Source organism: Mesitornis unicolor, unplaced genomic scaffold, assembly GCF_000695765.1.
Source record: "Mesitornis unicolor isolate BGI_N332 unplaced genomic scaffold, ASM69576v1 scaffold55016, whole genome shotgun sequence".
Classification (NCBI taxonomy): Eukaryota; Metazoa; Chordata; class Aves; order Mesitornithiformes; family Mesitornithidae; genus Mesitornis; species Mesitornis unicolor.
The window spans coordinates 17,036-34,559 of NW_010191428.1; the positions used below are offsets into that span (position 1 = coordinate 17,036).

Here is a 17,524-nt window from a genome sequence, read left to right on the forward strand (position 1 = left end):
TCTCACACTGGTCTTCTAGCAACAGAAATTTTCTGACCCCCTAAAATGCTGAGAAATAGTAGCTGCATGGATCACCTCTTTCATAGTTATGTATTTGCCTTGTGGCAGCAGTTTACTAAATAAAATTAAATTTTCTTACCGGTCTAGGCCGTGTCTCTCTCAGGAATGATTTCAGGTCACCTCCAGCCATGAGCTCTAGCAGGATGAAACGGGGCAGTGCCTGCAAGCTCACCCCGATACAGCGAACAATATTCTGGTGGTTGAACTTGCTGTGGAGACAGGGAAACTCAATTATGGAGCAGCTTTGATCCAAAAAGCACAATTGCGGAAAAGAATAAAAACGTTTTGCTGTAGGGAATGTTTTTGTTGTTGTTGCTGGTTTTTTTCTTTTTTCGTTTTTTTTTTTTCCCCTCTTTTTTTTCCCAGAAAGTAACACATCTCAAAGGCAGGGTAATTGGATAAAGCTAAAGTGCTACCCCTGCACCTGGTGTTTTTCTGCATAGCACAGAAACAAAGGTGGGGAAGGAGTGGCTTTTGGCTGCTTTTCCTTTTCCTATAGTCTATATCCTTTTTGGACTACAGCAAGATTTGTGGGCCATAGGAAGCAGGGAATGTCTGTTAACAGAGAAAAGTCTGCTCCTAGTTTCCCTATCCAAAGGGCAGAAGCTGGGCTAGGGTGAAGCTGTTCCACATAACATACTGACACAGCAATCTGCTTATGTAGGGGATATTCCTCAAGGTCTAGTCTCTAATACTTTCTTGTTTCTCCACACCTCAATGTTGTGGTAAACTATTTCCATGGATTCTAGGACTCAGTCACTGATATGTGACATGACAGCAGCATTAGGTCAATCCTATCAGTTAATTTTGACTAGTCAAACCCAACTCCTAAGGTTTGTTTTTACATCACGTTCTGATTTCTAGGAGAAATCAAAGGATCCTATTATAAATTCTGAAAACTAGGCCTAAGGATTTTAACTCTGGATAATGAAAACCACTGTGGATCCTCTTGAAAATTTGGCCCTTAATCATCTGGTGCCTCTTCATTTGTAAGAAGAATAGAAAAGGATGGTAATGCCTATCCTCTGTAAAATACTGACAGCCATACCCTAAAACTATTGTATAGATGTTGCCACCTCTCAAAGCGCCTTTTCTTCCTTGCAGTGCTGGGCTTTGCAAGCCTACACAAGTGCTGTTCATCTTATTCATACACACCTAATAATGAGAGCTTCCATGAGGAAGTCCAGCTCATCTTGCTCTGAACACACTTCTGGTAATGTCTGTAACAGAAAGAACACGTTGACAAGGAGAAGATATTTAAACTTACAGATGTAGAACACCTGGCACAATCAAAAGCACTAACATTGTCTGGAGCAATCCTTGTTTCTCTAAAAGAAACCTCATTCTAAGATAACAGCTAGATCGTTACTAAAGAATACAAAGCCTGTTGAAAGGCACAAATCAGAACACATCACTGTCATCCTCCTCCCAGCAAAGGAAATACCCCAGAGTGCACAGGGAACTGTGCTCAGTACTCAGGATGCCACTGTATAGAGGATAAGGAATGAGACCACAGCTCCTGAGCTCTCTGACAGTTCAATACTCCTACCTCCCAGCTAGACTATGAACTACAACCAGCAGTAGGACTGTGCTGCTATGTAACCTCTAGGAGAAAACAAGCTAGCTAGGCTGCTGAAGGCCTGGAGAAGCCTACCATGGTCTCAGGATTTAGCTTCACATCCAGTGCATACCCATCCTGTAATGGAGCCGTGAGATCCCTAGAAAACCAGCCATCTCCTACCTGCAGGCTCTTTGATGTATTTGCCAGCTACTCTTGGCTCTATGAAGACTTCTGGTGTCTGGCTCAAAGGCTTTGGAGAGGTTACCACACCAGATGTAGTATGTGGAGGATAGACAGAGGATTTATTTCTCATCCCTGCAATCTACTGCAGTTGTATGGGAAAACTTTGCCTATTTGCTACTTACAGACCTCTTTTAATAGTCTCCAAGCCCATATGCTACAAGCTGTACCGCTGCTAAGATGGATTAAAGTGTTGCAATAGAGCACCAACCTTTCTAGCCATATCCTTCAGTACTACAGTAATGCTTAATTCATCTTCATTTCTGTAATGCATTGGGACTCTTGGGTGAAAGGTGCATGAAACCATCATCATAACTCATACACTGTCACTTACTTTCACAGCCACCTGCAAGGGAGTGGGGTCGCTGGGGATCCCTGCCACCTGACCTTCATATACCTCACCAAAGGCTCCGTGGCCCAAACCCCTGGACAGACCAGAGAAGACAAGAAGGTTTTACTACAGAGAACACACATTATAACACTATGGTCACAGCTCACAGAACCGGCTCACAATTGTCATGGTAGTGAAACAGGGAGAACTGGATATTGGACTGATGATACCACTCCACATACTACACAGGGGATCAGACCTTGATGTGATCCTTCCTGGACCTACAATGTATTTAATCGGCAGGGAAAGAAATCCTCAAAAGTGAATAGTCCCCAGTGAAATCAATCTGCTGGCACTGCAGTGTGTAATGGATAGCACTGTTCTATGGCTTTGGTGTCTGTGCTCTAGTGGTGGGTGCTCCAAAGCAGGCCAATAAAAATAGGTCTTAAGTCTCAGTGTTCCCCTATCCTAAACACATTAACAGTTCCCATGATGTTTATGCATCACCATTAAAGAAAACCTTGAACAAGAAACTAGAAAATACAATGGTTCTCAAAGGACCTGAATTCTAAATCAAGTATCTTTTCTTGATTTATTTTGTGATTTTGGGTAAGCACCTTAGCCAGTAAATGGTGATGACAGTGCTTTATAAAGCACTCAGTTCTAGGAATTCATGCTGAGAATTGTTTCTGGCATTGATCATATTATGAAATTTACAGTTTTATTTTGAATAAAGGTACAAGAGAAAGGAATGAAAGTAATCACACAACAGATCCTGTCCTATGTCCTTGTGATACAGATTTTGCATACCTGTCAACTGGCACAACAGTAGCTGCCACATAGGTGGCATGTCATAACAACATAGTAAACTCTGCCAGAGAATGAGGATGCATCCCAGAAACTGAGCCTCTCTTCAGCCTGCATGGGCTGCACATTGGGCAGTAGTAGTTTCGGCCTCTAAGAGACAATCCTGCATCTCGGTCTGGGTAAAAGGCTCTCAATAAGGCTCTCTTCTATAACACGCACTTTTCTGGTAGAGCCAGGTATGGCCTGAGAGCTGCACTGATTCTGTTCTCTGGTCTACTGGTGGACTGGGTTTTGCATGGGCTGTTCTCCTTCTACCAGTTCAAACAGGTGCTGCAAAGGGCAATCTGCTCTGTTGTTGCATAAGCTCTGTCTGCAGTTTTGTCAGGATAAAGACCAGTCTAGGCAGTGAAACCACAGTGAGGACTTGTGTTGCCTGTGACTCAACCACTTCTTTTAATAACATTTTGTAGGTATTAGCTTGAGGCACTATTCTTGGCTATGTCTGACGAACTTATTACAAACTGAGGGTATAAAACAGATCTCTACAGTTTATAACTCACACTCCTCCCGAAAAGCTCACTTTCCCTGCCCTTATAAATTCCCAGCTGTATCTTCTGCTCTCTGCAGCTTGCCACATGTCAAAAATCCTTTTGGAGCCCAAATGACAAAGGCAGCAGCAGCAGCACAAGGCAGACTGGAAACCTCCAGATGCAGTCCAGCAAGATGCGCAAGTAAGGGGGAATGAGATAAGAGACAGCAAAACATAAGACTGCATAGACTGCTGTAAGCATCATCTTTTTTAGCTCCATAAGCTTCCCAGTCTTTTAAGCTTTCTTGCTTTACTTTTTGGCTTTTTGTGTAAAACTGCATCCTACCAGGATAATGTCATATTCACAAGTGGCATGCACTATATCCTGCAGTAGATCAAGGTGGAAAAGAAATCTGAATTTTCAAGTTTTTCTTCAGAGACTATTTTGAACTTTCCAGAAGTTCTGATCTAGACATGACTATCCTGCTGGCTTTATATTCCTGTCTTTTTAATTCTGTCTGGCAGTCTCAAACTCACTGCTCTTCCTGCTATTGTACTTCAGGATGCAATTTTCTTTACCAAAGATCCCATCAAAGACTTTAAAAGAGCCTCCTATCAGTCTTAGCCTTCCTAGCATTTAATCAGTTAATACTGGAAATAGGCCATTCATTGCACAGTCTGCAAACGATGGGTCTAAATTACTGGTGACAACTCTTCAGTTCCTCTCATATTCCCAGAAGATTAACACTGCACCTGTAAAAGGACAAGGAGACTGCCAAAGTCTAGTCCTCTCCACGTAAGCCTAACTACTGCAGCTTTACATCTTTCTTACAAAAAGTGACATGAGTCAAAAAGTGCATGAGAGTTTCTATGTGCCTGCACAAAGACATGAGTTCATACCCACATAAGAGAGACAGCATATGTGAATGTATAGTGTGAAGCATTGGAAAGGTGAAGATGAATTTACCGTATGAGGGAAATGTTTTTTCGAGGCACCTCTTTGAGGTCACTAATGGATGTGGTCTTTCCTGCAAAGCAGTAGTTGGGATTGTAGTCTGTCATGATAGTGGAGGTACGCAGCTTGCTCAGTTTATATTCTGGGCTCTGTAACTCCATTTGCATGGCTTGTAGCTCCTGGTGCTTCCGACGATACACTACATATGGAGAACACAGTAAACCAGAGACACAGATTGACTTTGAAACAGGACAGCAGCCGTGTGGTGCATCTCACTGGAATTCATTGTGTGGCCAAATTTCAGTGAATCAAATCAGACAGTGGCACCATTGTATTTCTGCACATTGAATAATTACAGCTAGAAAATTAAATCTGAAGTTCTCCAGGATGAAGAAGCCTGGAGAGGCAGGCTTGCTCATGAACTGTTTGGAAAAAGTAAAATGAATTTCACTTGCAGAGATCTCCAGTTTCATAGTTCTGAGGTTTTTGTTTTGTTCTGTTTAGATTAACTGGACCTTCCAAATATGAGTCCAGTTCCAAACTTGAGGGAGTCTGGGTATAACCAGCTTTCCTAAATCACACAGAAGTGACTAAAAGTCTGAAATTAATTATTGCATCATATTGTTCAAAATGGAGAGAGTAAACAGCTACCTCAGAATAACACATTGCACATAAAATTAGCTCATTTTGCAAAACTTCCTGCTTCTAAACTATGGAGTTGGACTAAATTTGAAATCAGTTTATGGTAGTGTTATGTTCCTTGAAACACTTCACTGATACTTCTGAAACATCCTTAGAAATCACACCTTGAAAGAAGATACCCTGTGGATATTCCTTGAAATAGTAATTGATATCATGATATTTTTTTCAAAGCAAGATGCCAATCATGAGCAGGTTAAATTGCTATTTCCCCTACTATTGATTTCTGTGGGAGCTGGATTGAGCCCAAAGACAGTGACAGTAATAGCAATTGCATCTTCTCCAGCAGATGTTGCTCAGGGGAAGAATTTAAGGGATAAACATGCACTCGCAAAGGCAGACGGATGTAATGACCTATCCACAAACTCTTTCTGTCCTTCATTTTCCTCCTCATTGCTTTTGCTTTGATTTTTTTTAAATCGCTACTCTTTCCTGAGATGATAATGATAGACTGGTTGGATGGAAAGAGGATTGCTCTTCCACTCCCTGAGAAGTAGCTAGTAATTTTAAAGGGGTACTGTCAGGCCAGAAATCATACATGTAGGACCATATGTGTGCAACTGATAACTCCTGAAATTCTTAAAACTGAAACAGCTGCACAAATCTAATTTAATAATTTTCATTTGCTGCTCTGGGTACATCGCTCTGTTCCCCCAGACTATGTAGAGTGTGGACAAAGAAAGGTGGCAGAGCTGTGGTTTGAATCCCTGGCTGCTTTTCATTGATTCAAATCTATGCTGCTTGCAGTCAAATACAGGTGAGCAATTGTTTAAAATAAGAAAATGAAAGGGTGAAAAATACCTCTTGGAATGACAAATAAAGATACCAAGAATGCTCACATCCTACTAAGCAGCGGTTTGTAAAAGGGGAACTTATGTGAGAATTTCAAGCTTAAATTAAGAGGCTAAATCTGTATACAGTAACACAAATGAAAAAGCTCGCTTTTAGACATTAAGCACCAACAGCTCTCACAAAACCAGTGGCAGCTATGTTGTGGCAGCTTTACAGTATAATACAAGCAAGAATGTCTTTCAAGATGCACTCAGTAACTAAAACCTCCTCAAATTGGTCACTGTGACTAGAAAAAACTACTGAAATCTGAAGTGAAGGGCTGTGTGTGGAGGGGTGTCATTAAATACAGTAGCTAAAAACCTGACTCCTTTTCCCTCCCAGGGTCCAATTATCCCTAGATCAGATCCATCCCTCATATGAAATACCTTTTGCAGGGAAACACTCACCTATCATGATACCTGAAAAAGCCAAAATTAAAGCAGCCACCAATGCTGAAGTCACTACAGACAAGACCAAGGAGAGAGGGAGATGAACCACTGGCTCAGCTGTAACAGAAGCAGGAGAAGAAGGAATTAAATGTTTGAAATCATCTTCCAGTAGTCACTTTTTTTGCAGGCAGATTTTTCTGCTCTTCCTTCCATTTACTCATCTTTACTATAGTTTAGGAGCAACCGCTGGCATGATCAGTTCGCAGGATCTACCTCATTGTTTCGCTTTCCTCAGTTATTATCAAGCCATTAAAACAGATGGTTTGCTATCAGTGAATTAACATGTACATTTCCTAGGTACAAAAACAAGACCATAAAAACCAGGGGCAGGAGGCTGAGGAGATGAAAAGAACACTACATTGCCAGGGTTAAAGTGCTGCTATCAATGCCAAATTCATAAACACAGCAAAAGCAGGAGGAGGACTGCAATAGATCATCTCCTAAATGCATCTAAGTGAGGCAGAAAAACACAATAGCAGTTAGGTGTAGTACAAAGTATTCCATAGCATGGAATTCCATGCAGCCTCACTCAGGACCACAAGGCATTCAATGACCATCTACTAAGGTTTACGTCACCCTGAAAAATAACCATGCTTTTTACCCATTTTACAGATGGGAATGGTAAAAATACAGAACAATTTTCCCATGCCAGTGACAAAGCTGAAAGCAGGATCTCGAAACCCTGGAATCATTTGCTCTAATTGATAGGAAGGAACATGAAGCAAACCCAGTAATGGAGCTCTGAGCAGTTGGTTTTTCCAAGTAAGGCAAGTACAGACACTGTCTTTAGTTCTCCTCAGAGATCTCTCATGCAGAATTTCTTACTCTGCACCCACACCTTATATGTCCAAATCCACAAGAATTATATTCTCCTTCACCTTGTATGGTTTTTTTTTGGTTCTTAAGAGGGCTGACCTGGAATTTAAGTTTAGCTGGAAAATTCCTTCAGTGGACACACTTTCATGATTTCAGAGCAGAATGTGAGCATCAGCGCAATCAGGACTCTCCTCAGTGCTGCCCAGTATGCCAAACTTATACTGTAAAGCAAACCAGCAATGCTGCTTTGTGCACCAGTCCTCAGCACTGGTGTGTCTATATCCTAGCAAAATAACTCTGCAGCATATACAGCAGGGAAGAATGTAACATTCAACAGAAACGTGTTTTAAGAAAGAGACCAGATAACACTTTCACGATGCCTTACAGTCCAAACTACAGATTTTTCCCATGCATTTTCTGTTAAACATGCTAGCAGCCCACTCCATACGCCTACTCACCTATGCAAGACACACCATCCTCAGCCAACTCTGTGCCTGGCTCACAAAAGCAAATGACTTTTTGAGTCTCAAGATCAACACGGCACTCGTCCATCTCACAGTGACTGCAGTTTAGATGCAGCCTAATATCCACCTCTCCATGCCCCTCTGTCACTAGGGAGTGGATGAAAGAAGCTGAGTTAATTACTATAAAGATCATTCATATCGTTCCCTTGGGCACTGACAGAAACAGAGACATGGTGGTCATGTTTGCCAGATGTGGCAGAGTGGGCTCCATCTAAGGAACCGGTTTCTCCCCACCTTCCATAGCTCCTGTCCTTTTCTCATGTAGAAAATAACATCCAGCTAAATTAGCTCCACTGCAGTTGAGGTGAACTTGCTCTCTTTCAGCAAATAAGTACTACTAGGTTTGCAAGGAGGCTGCTGCTGAGCCTAAGGGATCCTTTCAGTGATCTGTGGGGCTCACCTTTCTCTTTTCTGGCCTTTAATCACTCTAAGATCAAACACTGCAATGTTTTCAAAATTTTCTGGCTGAATCTATCAGGTCAGGGTTCATCTGTGCTTGAAAATACTCGGGCTTTTTGAAAGCAAACTTTTTTTTGCGCACTTATTTTTGTATTTTCTGAACACATCGCAAACATATTCAAGACACTGGTGTTGCAGCATTTATCACTCCCACACCCTGCTGGGCAGCACTGCACTGTTTTCTCTAGAAACACCCTGGTCCAGCCTGGATATTTTGCTGAAGGATGCTCTATGGAACATGTTTGTTAGTGAATAGTCAGACAGTTTGTCTGTTTCCTTCCTAAATTATCTGAACTATGAGGTTCTGTTATCACTTTCCTTGGCCAAAATTATTCCATAGGTTGGTAGATTATATTGCTGGGAAGTGTTCTGCCTCCTCATGGTCATGATGACACTAAGCTGTACCCAAAGGCTTTTAAAGTGTTCTACAGATGGAAACTGTTCTTAACATGAAAGAAACTCACTTCTGACCAACATGAATACCTTTAAGCGCTGGAGTGTATAAAGTACCAATTGGATTAATAAAGGACACACCATCCTCCCCATCCATCTCTGGGTCATTGTCCACTGCAGCATTGCCACCTAAGTCAAACCAGAAGTTACCTTAACAGACTGAGGCTCATTGGCACTACAATACAGATAAGCATTGCAACATGCATGACTTCAGTATATTTAGGGAGGCATCCAAATGAGAAAAGACAATAAATCAGAGTATTTAACATATAGGTAACACTTAGCGAGTTGCGGCATGAATCACTGGTCATTCATCTCTAGGCCTTCAATTAAATTGCAGCAGCTTGCAACAATCAATTTCTCAGCTCTGTTATAGGAAGGCTGTTGCAAACTAAGGCCCAACTAAAGCATAAACTTCATCTTTAACCATTTGGATGCTGTGAAAACATATACGCCCTTCTCAAAATTAATGTGGCCAAGAGACTGGAAAATACCAGTACTCAAGGACTAAGTTCAGTACCCTGGTTGATCAAAGTAGGTACTGTGTAAGCAGAGGAAATGTGTAATCTGATATTCTTCCTCTCCTTTGCACCCTGAAAGCAGGGTGACCCATCAGGACTGGGGACTGAAAGAATTTGTGTTGTTCAGTTGTGCTTGAGCACATAGAACATATCAGAAGCAAAGTATGGGCGATACATAAAACATATTAGAAGCATAGTATGGGCCACATATTTTGTACTACAAGCATGCAATGAATCCCCCACCCCACCCAAAAATGGCTTTTCCTCTTTAACCATGTTCAGTGAAATTAAGTTTCTGTCATGTGAAGCATTCTGTTGGAAAAAGAAGCATTAAACGGTAACATTGGTACAAAACATGCACTTAATCATTTAAATTCATTACATCCTCTCAGGATTTCTAGTCTATTATGGACTTGATTTAAGCTGTGGAGGACCAGGGGTTAAAAAGTCTACCACAGTGCAGATGGCTGAAGAAACTATGTGGCCCAGGAGATTATGCCTTAGTAGAGATCTTGAATCAGGCCCACACTGGTTATAATCAACATAATGCCATCTGACAGCTGTCCTGAGACCCACAGCACATGAAATTAGCTCCTTGTTGACTGAAGTCAACACCACCATCATTATTAGGAGTGGTCCTGGCTGGCAGCCTGAGCCTCTGCCCCCAGAGACCACCTGTGCAGGACCAAGGCCCACCCACAGCAGGGCAGAGGAAAAGAAGCTGCATCTTTCCCCTGGCTTAAAGCCTGGCTGTTGGTCTCCAGGACCAAGGCACTCAAACCATAGGTACTGGCAAACAGGAGCACATAGCCTGTGGCTTCTCCTCCTCCAGCACTATAACCCCAAAATGGAAGGCTCAAGAATCACAGCAGGATCTTGACGGTACATTTTGCAGAGTGCAAAGCCAGGATTACAGCTGAAGGACTGACATCTGGCTATCTGCTCAAATACTAAATGCCATACGTTCATCTAGTGCTAAAAAGGCAACACACAGACATACTAGTACATAACAGTCAAATATGCTAGCTACAGGAGAATTATCTATCAGCATTTTGCTGATCATTAGCACTAAAGGAGGGGAAGGGACACCTTGAACACGAAGCCACTTTACCTATATATCCTCCGCCTCCTCCACCTGAGGAGCACCCCCCTCCACCCCCTCCGAAACCCCCTCTTGTCTCCCACCCCCACTTCTTCATGGCCTGGGGGCAGGATCTTCCTCCAGTAGCACCTTCCAGCAAGGATTTTCCTGACCACAGGAAGGAAGTGTTATCATTCCAGCCACCTCCACCACCTGCAGTTAAGAGAAGAGAAAAGGCACAGGTGGGGGTTATTTTTGTGTAAAAAAAGTACTGCAGAGATCTGCAGGACAAGCACTCCTTGAAAGCACTTCAGCTGAAAGCAAGAATTTCAAGCTTTGGTTAGAAGAGGGTGTGCTGGCTACACAGTGCTAGTGACCTTTCTGCAGGGCTTTTGACCACATTAATAATCTGCACCTCTTTTCAGCTCCCATACAAGGACAAGTATTTTCTATGGAAAATGTAAAAAGATATCCCTGCCTATTTCCCAGACACCTGTGTCTGGCTTAAAGTGACTTCCCCTTCTTTTTGCAAAAAATACTTTTGAAACAACCCTATGCCAGTTCTGAAGTGGATCAAGAGAAATGTAGAGAAAGGGATGTGAAAACACATCCCAGCCCCGCTCTAAATACAACATACTCACCAGTGACTCACTTTCAGCTCTGCTGGTTGTTCAGTCCAAGGTCTCTTCACAGAGACTTCTAGTCAGGGTGCAATTATGCTTTTTCTGCATAAGCCAGGGAAACTGTGAATATGTCTACACAGCACAAAAAAGTGCAGGGAGCAGGACAGACACATCAGCACTGCGAACTCCCACACCAAAAATCAAACAACTTTGCTTACCAGAGATGCTACATTATTTTGGGAAAATGCTGCCACTGCTATGGCTATACCATCTCTGATATCCCTATTTAGGCTAAGTATTCTGCATCGCGGGTACATCCTACACATATCTGTTGTACTTCCATGTTCCTCCCAAACTGTGTTTTCATGAGTTTCCTCTCACCTCCTGGTAAGGAGGCATTTGCGATCATCACATATTCACAAAGGTTTTCCTAAAAAGAATAAACTTTCCTTACCTGCAGCTCCTGAATTTCCATTCAGCCCTGGAATAGAGGAATCATTCTCCAGCCTTTCTGGATGAAATGTGTCTGTTTTGGCCCTGTAGGCCCTGCCACCACCTCCTGCTGCAATTATCAAGGGGACTGGTTCTCCATTCTCCATCTCAACAAATTAAACAATAAAGGCAGTGTTCAGATTGAGTCAGACACACAAATGGAAGTTCAACCACATGCTAGTTACTGCATATTGCACTAAGCAGGCATCTGGGACTGCTGAATGTGACAAATAAGCATTGTGTTATTTATGCACCCACATCCAAAGGAATGGCACTAGTCCTACCAAGTTCTGCAACACAGAACAGTGGCATTAGCAGCTCTGTGAATTGTACCCACAGTGCTGATGGCTCTTAGAAAGCTTGTAATGTTACTGTTTGATGACTTCCATCAAATGAAACAGCTAGGGAGCGCTGCTCTATGCAGTGCCAGATAGTGTCTCTACTGGTAAAGGACTGTTGCCTGAGCATGTAGAGTTATACAGAATTATCTAGAAGCTGTGTAATCTAAAAATATTGTTAACACCTGAACCCAGTGTTTGGAATAAGTACTATATTAGCTAGTACATGACAGAAAAGATCATTGGTCCCTAGCTGTAGAGTTGCCAACAGAAAACATACAGGCTATCCTCAGCTTTTCTTGCCATTGTGCACATGCCAAATATGTAGCTGAAGTCTGATGTTCTACAGTGATAGATTTGAATAAAGTCCTGTGGAATTTGCCCTTTGCTGTAGAATTATGCTTCAGCATCTCAGCTTGTGTTGAAAAAAAATCCAATTCAAACTATTATGTTTGCAAAGAAAACTCCAAGCCATTGAAGCAAATGTGGCCATACTGTGTAGCAGTTCTAAGAAGTGTGAAGGGCCAACTCAGCTCTCTACAGTTATCAAGTGGAAATGAAGGATATCCAGAGCTCACTTTGTGGGCCCTTCCCCAGAGGTGTATAAAGGGTCCTCAGATATTTCAGGCTGTGATACTAGAGGTAAGTAGTGGGGTGTGTTCATGTTGAAGGTGCATGGGGACTATGTTTTCATACCTTAAATATGTAAGTTGCACCTCCCCCGCCTCCACCTCCTCCTGCCCATTCATTGACGCTTCTGTTCACACGTATCTCTTCTTCAATCACATTGTTCTCTCCAATGCAGACTTTCTGTATAACATCATTAGTCTGCAAACAGAAGACCAGGTCTGAATTCTTGTAACAAATCTCCATGTCCTTGCATGCACAGAGCCCTTGTGGACCCTTCATCCTTCCAAACAAGTAAATTGTCCTCCAGTGAAACTACATAAGCAGAAGCAAGTGAATGCTCTTCTAGAAGTGCTTTTTGCTTCAACCTTTGTCAGAAGAATTTGTTGCAACTGAACTTGAATTATTTTGAAGCGAGCTCAGTACTGATATCTATTACCATGTAAACCAGTTTCATAAACATTCAAAATACAAGATGTATCAGAATTTACTGCAAATACTTCCCAGCATTAACTATCTGTATTTCACAAGTAGGGGAAGAGAGTAACTCAGCGATGATGTGACTTGCTCCATGTCACCCAAAAGCCAAATGCCAGAGATGCAGAGAAAACCCAAGTTTCTTTAATCCTCCTCCAGTACCCCATTGGTTGTAGCCAGGCAGCCAATGTGCATCTATCCAGAATGAAGGTATATTGGTGGCTCATGTAGATGTACCAGAGCTAGCTTTAACCTAGGTAGTCATAGCATGGGCAGTAGCAATGAGCTTAGCATAAACTAGCCAACTAATACTGACCTAAACTTCCAAGCAAGTTTCGATGTTCATCTGACACTTAGCCTGTAGCAGCAATCTTACTTAATGACCAGTGCTAGCTAGTTCAAAGCCTACCGAAACAGCTGCAATCCCACCTTTGATTGCAATGTTGACCTGACGTTAATAGAAAATACCTCACTAAAAAGCCTCCATATTTCCTACTTCACATTTTTTCCCCCTCTACCAATTAGCACCAAATGTCATGAACCTTCTGTATTTGGCAGATCACACAATTCACTAACTGATTTCAAGCACAACATTAAACCATCATTTATAAGTACTTCTGGAGTATGACCTAAGAGAGGTAACTGTCGCTTCAGTTTTAAACTGGAGCACTAAAGTGCACGACAAGCAGGACTCAGTTGTGAGTATTTGTAAGTTGCAAGCTTTGCTTCTAGTTTACTTTATACATTTCATCTCAGCAGCACTATCTTCTTATGCACACTGAACTCAAAGTCAATGACACTTTAAGAGAAAAATGCACAAGAAGTTGGATACAGTAGGATTGACCTGCTTCCCTCTACTTTCATGTATGTGGGTGTTTGTTGGAAGAGGAACTCGATAAAAGCATCCTTAAGTTACAAATTATTCTGTTGACCACAACCGAATTGTGTTGTGCCAGAGAATGGATTGCATCCATTTTGTGTGCACAGACTTGTCTATGGAACTAAACAATCCTGCTTTCCCTAGTCTTCCCTCTCCTTAATTGATGTGGAGTTGGGTGAGGATTATTAATAAAATGACAAAGTCAATGACCCAAAGGAACCACTAGATTACAATTGAATTTAAAAAAAAAATCCTTCATGGCAAAGACATAACTGATTACAATCCAATCTAGTGAAAGTCCCTTCTACAAGTCAATGCAATCTCTTTGCCTCAATGAAAGAATTACATTAGCACTCAATAAATTCTCACTAAGATTACAGTGGCCTGCAATTTAATGAGTCCATATATTACACTCAGCTGGAATGTCCTAGTTACAGACATTAGATGGAAGTTTGAGTTAAGGCATTTCTCATTTCAAAGAGGCTTCATATTAATGGTTTGTTGGTAGCTATGTATAATTCCAGTTTAAACATTATTTACTTCAGCATCCAGCATTGAGGACCCCTCTTTCTCATCAACATGCTTCAATCTTTCTCTGCTGTAACAGGCTGCTAAGCTTTCATCTTTTGCATGCCAGCCATTAACAGTTGAGAAATGCACAACATTAAAATGTCCAGTTCAAACCTGTAGGTGAAATTTCATCAGACAATACTTAGTTTCCTCTATAAGAACCTCCTATTCCCTCATCCTTCAAAGAATAGTAAACGATTAATAGATTATTGTGCCTGCAAATGGTGGAGGTTGCATCTTTCTGTCAAGGCATTTGTAGCAACAATTGGTTAGTAACACAAAAATCAGGACTGACCAAGCAGTGATAAATTTGTCTCTTCCACTCCCATACAGAGAATAACCAAACAGGCCCAGTGAGGTGGGTGTCTCCAGAGTACTATGATAATAACAGGGCTTGGGGGCTAGGCCCAATAGCAGAGCAAAGACAAAGCCCTGTGAAGTCAACCTTGAAGACCGATCTCCAGAGGAAAGGAAGGCAGGGTTGTCTTTTCTCTCCAAAAACCCACACAGATGCTCTGAGATAAACAGATCAATCAGGAACCTGTAGTGTATTATCAATGGGGCTTGAGTGCTGAAGAGGAAGTGAGCACAGTGACATGGTACTTAATCTTTTCACATTCATGCCCTTCCAGTAAAACTGTAGCTATCCACTGAACCATATAACCCAAAACCCCTCAAGGACAATGGTTTTCTCGGTAAACAGACAAAATTGCATGGATCTGTAGAAGGAGTTAAGGCAAAAGAGAAAGGCAAACACTTACACTAGGACAAGCATCTTCTCCTTGCTGTCCCACCAAGATATACAAAGTATCATCCTTCTGGAGGTCAAAAATTCCCAGCACAGACACGCCATGGGACCGCACCATGGTGTTCTTCCCTCCTTTCCCACCCGCAGCTCCATAGCCTGAGATGCTGTAGGAAAGAGAAAACACAAGCAGGAGAACCAATACATATAGCACATATGAGTAAAGAGAATATTAAGCATGAGATTGACATGGGGAGATTTGAGAAACCAGACAACATAACTGGTCCTGGTAGTATGGACCAGATGGGAAAGAGCTCTCCTATTCCCAGGACCAGAGGAATATAGAAGAGTAGATGGACACAACACTACCTGCAGTAAAGAAAGAAGGCAAAAGCCCTTTATCTCGAGCACTCAAGATTCAGAGGTCCTTATCGTTGTTGATGTACCCAAAGATTTGGCTGTACCACTGTATTGCTCAGCTCTTTCCTTTCCCTTTCTAAGTACATGAACAATTTACGTATTTGAAGCACCTTTTATCAAAGAATTTCAAAGCACTTTATAAGACAGAGTTACTCAAACTTCTGACAAAGTGGTGGTACAGCAAGCTCAATTTATATCTGAAATAAGCAGGTGATTCTCCACTGACATTAGCAGCTATTTCCATGAGAGCAAAATTCAACCTGGAGCACGTAACCAGTGATTGCAGGGCTGAGAACATGAAACTTCTCGGCTTCCTACCAGTCACAGTACAGGTGCTCTGCTTCAACTCCTCCTTTCCTCTTGTGTCTGGGTGGTCTTTGCCCAGCACAGTCCTGCATGCAAACAGGCTACAAAGTAGATGAACCAGCAGAGCCCATTGTGCATGAGCACCCTGAGCAGTTTGGGCAGCCAGATCACTTTCAGCCAGGATTACCATGAGGAACTCACCTTGTGATAGTGCTCTGAGGCAGTCAGCATGGAGCAGTTCTGATGTCAAAGCAACTATGGAGCATCAAATGCCTCATAAAGCACATTAGATCTTCGCAGTGTGACATATTATGTACATGCCACTTTCGATAACCAAAGCAATAATTCTTCAGTAAGGCTGCACTGCAGCCAACAGAAAAAGTGATGGACACAGCACTGGGCTACCCTGAACAGATGCTGCATGAATCTAAAGAGAGTTGATCTGCTGTAGAACTTTGTAATGGCTAATGAGGTGCACTATCAGGCGCAGAAAGCTGGCAGGGCTAACGGGCTGCAATTAGAGGCCATATTTCTCTGTGTAGGAACAGATTTTTTGCATACAAGCAATGATTTCAGGAAGTTCAGGAAAACTCATTTCACCCTCACTTAAAGGCTGCAGACAAATAAAACCCAGCAGATTCAGGTGACAGTCATTCCCTACTCAAAATGGGAGTCACTATTGGGTTATCTTGACTTCAAGTTTTACCAGGATCCCTTTCCTAGGCACAACTTTCTTTCTTTTACAAAAGCCATTGAACCATACTGGCCTTGCAGAAAGATTCAGACCACCCTGAGATATAACCAGAACACAGAATATCTTCCACTATCTTGCTCCTTTTCTTTTAATGTGATACTTTTAGGAACTGAAAAAGAAAACTGCATCTTTAGGAAGGATCATGACAGAGCTGAGTGCACTGGCTGTGCAAACCAGGGCTGGAGAAAAAAGTCCACCTCTAACTACACAGGTCATGGGAAACACTGGAGCTAGTTTTAAGAATATGAGAAAATGCAGTGCCTAGGCCAGCCAACCTAGAAAGACACCTTTTTGCATTTCACTGTGCCGTGTTCTTGTGCTACTTTACAAGAAAGGACCAGAGAAGATAGGACAGTGGAAGTGACAACAAATAGGGCACTCAGCAAGATGGACCAAAGAGTCTTGTTTTAGAAATGGAAAGAATTTTGATAATGGATGGTAATGCGTAATTTATTGCAGTTCACTTTCCTCATACTCGAACATAGGCCTAGATATGTGATGACAAGACCTTCTGAATGCACAGAAGGAAATCTGGAAGCAAAAATATTATTTTATATTTCCTAACTTTATTGTTACACAATGTGCAGTGCTGTGGCAGGAAACCAAATTATTTTGTCTATATCAGCACTGGAGCATGTAGGACTCCACTCTTCAAATCAAGCCACCTACAGTGTGTGGCAGCGTACCCAGACCTTCATACATGGTGGCGTATTCTGGGTGCGGTTTGCTTGTGCCAGCAGAGTTTTGTGCAACATTGAGCCTTCTGTCTTTGCATTTTAATATTGCATATTCTGCCTCGTGTTCACAAATCTATATCCTTCTTACGCAATTATCAGGAATGTAACTCACTGCTCTACATTACACAATGTAAAACACACTGATGTGGCATAATAACAGCTTTCTTAAGAGCCCAGCAGTCAGCTGGAGGATTTTATCTCTGGGTCAGTGTAAGGAACGGTCTGGCTCATAGTTTAAA

The 17,524-nt window shown here is 42.0% G+C and overlaps 1 protein-coding gene across 1 annotated transcript in view; it reads right to left on the reverse strand.

Moving 5' to 3' along the window:
- ALK (anaplastic lymphoma receptor tyrosine kinase) overlaps positions 1 to 17,250 on the reverse strand; it is a 29,420-nt gene extending 12,170 nt beyond the window's left edge. Inside the window, exons 1-12 of the mRNA XM_010186722.1 lie at positions 17,235 to 17,250; positions 15,085 to 15,242; positions 12,466 to 12,597; positions 11,394 to 11,538; positions 10,347 to 10,529; positions 8,745 to 8,843; positions 7,737 to 7,889; positions 6,421 to 6,519; positions 4,496 to 4,682; positions 2,196 to 2,286; positions 1,216 to 1,280; positions 140 to 269 (exon numbers count right to left, since the gene is read on the reverse strand). Of these exons, the coding sequence (XP_010185024.1) occupies positions 140 to 269; positions 1,216 to 1,280; positions 2,196 to 2,286; positions 4,496 to 4,682; positions 6,421 to 6,519; positions 7,737 to 7,889; positions 8,745 to 8,843; positions 10,347 to 10,529; positions 11,394 to 11,538; positions 12,466 to 12,597; positions 15,085 to 15,242; positions 17,235 to 17,250 (1,458 nt within the window). The remainder of the gene's footprint in view (positions 1 to 139; positions 270 to 1,215; positions 1,281 to 2,195; positions 2,287 to 4,495; positions 4,683 to 6,420; positions 6,520 to 7,736; positions 7,890 to 8,744; positions 8,844 to 10,346; positions 10,530 to 11,393; positions 11,539 to 12,465; positions 12,598 to 15,084; positions 15,243 to 17,234) is intronic.
- Positions 17,251 to 17,524: the final 274 nt, after the last annotated feature.